Source organism: Sinocyclocheilus rhinocerous, unplaced genomic scaffold (genome assembly GCF_001515625.1).
Source record: "Sinocyclocheilus rhinocerous isolate Xijiao unplaced genomic scaffold, SAMN03320098_v1.1 scaffold1717, whole genome shotgun sequence".
Classification (NCBI taxonomy): Eukaryota; Metazoa; Chordata; class Actinopteri; order Cypriniformes; family Cyprinidae; genus Sinocyclocheilus; species Sinocyclocheilus rhinocerous.
The window spans coordinates 169,993-173,644 of NW_015660014.1; the positions used below are offsets into that span (position 1 = coordinate 169,993).

General features: G+C 37.3%; 1 protein-coding gene across 2 annotated transcripts in view; it reads right to left on the reverse strand.

The window, feature by feature from the left end:
• mroh1 (maestro heat-like repeat family member 1) overlaps positions 1–3,652 on the reverse strand; it is a 34,394-nt gene that overhangs the window by 24,747 nt on the left and 5,995 nt on the right. For both annotated transcript variants that reach the window (XM_016533844.1, XM_016533843.1), the window contains exons 7-12: positions 3,324–3,475; positions 2,745–2,885; positions 2,376–2,468; positions 1,643–1,721; positions 764–877; positions 559–632 (exon numbers count right to left, since the gene is read on the reverse strand). In XM_016533844.1, coding sequence (XP_016389330.1) covers positions 559–632; positions 764–877; positions 1,643–1,721; positions 2,376–2,468; positions 2,745–2,885; positions 3,324–3,475 — 653 coding nt within the window. The remainder of the gene's footprint in view (positions 1–558; positions 633–763; positions 878–1,642; positions 1,722–2,375; positions 2,469–2,744; positions 2,886–3,323; positions 3,476–3,652) is intronic.

The following is a 3,652-nucleotide window of genomic DNA, read 5'->3' on the forward strand; positions in this document are numbered from 1 at the left end:
TTAGTGCCGGTCACGTTGGAAGTTACCTAGCTGGGGACTATTTTCAGTCGCTGCGTAATATCGTATATACCCATGGTACGGCAGCAAAGTTCCTTGATTATTACGCCGGAATGAGAGTATAGTTCCTAGCCATATCGGCCTAGAAAATCACAACTTTTCATTTTCCGTCGGTCTTGGTACACGATGTAACTACAGAAGAGTCATGTTTTAAATAGGAAAAATATCTAAACTCTTTGGTCATTTTTGAGCGAGATGCTAATGGTCTAATCAGATTCAGTGATCTATGTTAAGCTGCAGCTAAAAGTGCTACCGCCAGACCCGGAGATCGGCTGAATGGATTCAAAAACGGTAAAACTCAACTGTTTAACTCTAGGGGAGTTGGAAAATGAGCCTATTTTCAAAAATAGTGGAGTGTTCCTTTAAATATAATAGTGATATTGTGACAAATGTATTTTAAAGGAGTTTATTTTGTAAAGGTCCGCAGGACAAAGAGTGTCCAAAGTTGATGAAACACACATATTTTGTCACTTGTCACATTGAGAGGATATATTTTTGTACCTTATTGCTGTGGTCAGCCAGAGGTTGCCTGATGCTGGCTAGAATTAGGAGCTTCTTGGTTTCCATAATGGAGGCTTGAACAGACAGAGCAGAGTTTTAAAAATAGAGATTCTGATCTTTTCGTAGCCAGGTATGACAATCTGGATAAGAGCGTCTGGCTGAGGAAGAAATCATTGACGTATTTGATTACACGTTTAAAACTCACTGGATGAGTTGATGAGGTGTCTGAGAACAGCCAGCGAGCCCATTCTGTTCCTTTCGTTACTGTTCTCCAACCTCTGGAGGACAAACACCATCAGACGGTCCGGGAACGTGTTGGCTGGGGGCAAAAGCAGCCAAATATAGAAGTGAAAATTAATGCAATTTGTCAAGTTTACCCTCAGTTAACGATAAAGGCTTTGACAGTGTTCTGTGAACCACCAAAATCTGTGTATAAATGCATACTTTAGTCAAAGGTGTCTTGTTTTAATGCCTGGTAAAGGACCTAAGTTGGACCTAAGTTGAACATTAATTGGTTAAAAACCTGGATAATTTAAAAATAAATAAATAAAATAAAAAATAAAATAAAATAAAAAAATAATAATAATAAAATAAAAAATTCTATTAAATTTAAGGAGTCATTGATCTAATTTATATATATTTTTATGCATTAGTACAGGTCTAGAACTAACAGCAAATCTTTTCACAGTTGAAACACCCGCTCATGATTAAAACATCATGATTGACATGCACACACTGAAAACACTCAACAACTCCTGGACTCCTTGCATCTGCTTGACAAAACACAAAAAGAGAGAGGAGAGCAATCCAGCTTGTGTGTGTCACCTCAAATCAGCACCAAGCACACAACTGTATGATATCATCTCACTGATTGGAGAAGTCTGCTGGTCTGACACTTTAACTTAATCTCAGCTCAGACTCCATCAGCACATGACAGGGATATTGCTACAGCAGTCAGCTGACTGAGAATGCAACCTTTGCTTGGGTTCATGTCCACATGACTAGTCCAAAAAATAGATTTCAATCAGATGTTTACATTTGCATGCACATGCTTCAAAAAAAAAAAGGTTTAACCAAGACCCACCAAGGATAGTGAAGCATCGGAGGACCTCGTTGTGATTTTTTACAGTTGGAGGGTTGCTGAAGTCCACAGGTGAGCATATCTGGAAGGAAAAATAAGTATAAATCTAATGACAATGAGTACCTGAAAACTCTGTCAACTCAAAATAATTTAAGTTTATTTAATGTGCTTTATTGTATATGCTTTCTTTGTTTTAGTAACTGACAGTTGTCCAGAAATACAACAAAATAGTATTTAATAACTGGGAAAACTGTCTTTTTCAATGGAAAAAGCAGTAATAAAGTATGAATACAATTGAATAATCTAAATGAAAATTATCAAAATGAATTAAACTGGCAAGAAGCTGTTAATTTGAAAAGGAATTAAATAATTTAAATTTTTAAAAAATGATCAAACTGCAAAATAAATGGTTTGAAATAAACATTAGTCAATAAACAACTATTCTAATCTGATTCGAAATATCACCCTTATTAAATCAAAACAAATTCCAAAGCCATACAGCATAGAAAAACTCCTACTAAGGTAAACCGCTAAATGGCGGTTTACCTTAGTACCCTAGGCTGTTCTCTATGTAACTCTGTGGTTAGGCAACTTAAAACCTGTTCCACCAAAATGAGAACACAATTACAAGAAGTTGTGCAAGAGATTTAGAAGAAGTCTGTAAAATGCCTTTGTCATCATGACTAATGAATACGAAAAATGGTGCACATAAAGAACGAGCGAGAGAGACACTGACCTGCTGGTGCAGAGCGAGTAACAGACCATCAATCTGTGTCTCCAGCACTCTGCTGCCCATATTCACAGAGGCCTCCAGGACCTGACACAAGCTCTGAACAAACACAAACAGAATTAGACTATATTAGGCAGTACAGAGTCCTGGATTTTCTCATAGATTGGTCATAAAATCTGATCTGATTCTGTCAAAGTCACAGCAGACTGCTTAAATAATACACAAACAATGATACGATTCCATGTCTTAATCAAAACCAATGTGGAAACAGTCCAGAGTGGAAAACATATGGGAACTTAGATTGAATAACTGGTTGACCCATTAACTTCCACCAAACATTTCCTGTAATAGTGAAATTGTTGAGGAGGGCTTTACCTTGGTGATGATGTAGTGTTCTGAATTTTTCTTATAGAGGCCCAGTATAGTGGGAAGGAGTTTGGGAAGCTGTTCTTCCAGTTTATCATGTGCCATCAGGTGACTCATTGACCCAAGAGCCTCTGCAACAGTCAGACGCAACTGCAGAATGACAAAAAAGAGCAATTGCAACGCATACACGAATCCACACTCACACAAGAGCAAACTAACACAAACACTGAAACAGATAATAACCAAACCACACTGAGAACACTTTAAACAGTTATTTTTGAAACTTAAATGGTCAGTGACCAGGAACTAGTTCAATTAAAGTCTTAAATAAAACACATGATTTGTAATGCCTCTATAAAAATGTAATGTATTAATGGTGAAATAACTACACACAATCCAATCTTCAACATTTACAAAGAAATCCACCTCTCTGAAAGTAGATGATTCAGATAACAATCTCACATGTTTTTTCCCGCTCCAATCCCAAACAAAACTGAATTGAACCCAGTTGGCGCACATTCGTGTCCCTCTTTAGTCTCAAAGTGAGTTAGCTGTAATTGGATGTGTGCTCCGTCTCATTGAGTGTACCTTGGACTCTCTGCTCTGGATCCAGCTGTTGAACAGGATGTCGTAGGCTGAGTATATCTCACTAGAGAAGGTGTCTTTACGCACAGTGGGGTCCGGAGCCTTGTCCAGGTTGGCCAGGTATTCTAGAATGCTCTCACTGAAGCGGCAGAGAGCTGAGAGCAAATGTTAAGAGAGAAGAAGCCACGTCACTACACAAATGTAACAGTAATCAAAGCATTTCATTCAAGTAAAAGACAATATATACTTTTTTGGAAGAAGTGACGATAAAGACTTTTACAATGTAAAAAAAAAAAAATAGAATATTTTCAAATTTTTTGAACGTCCTATGC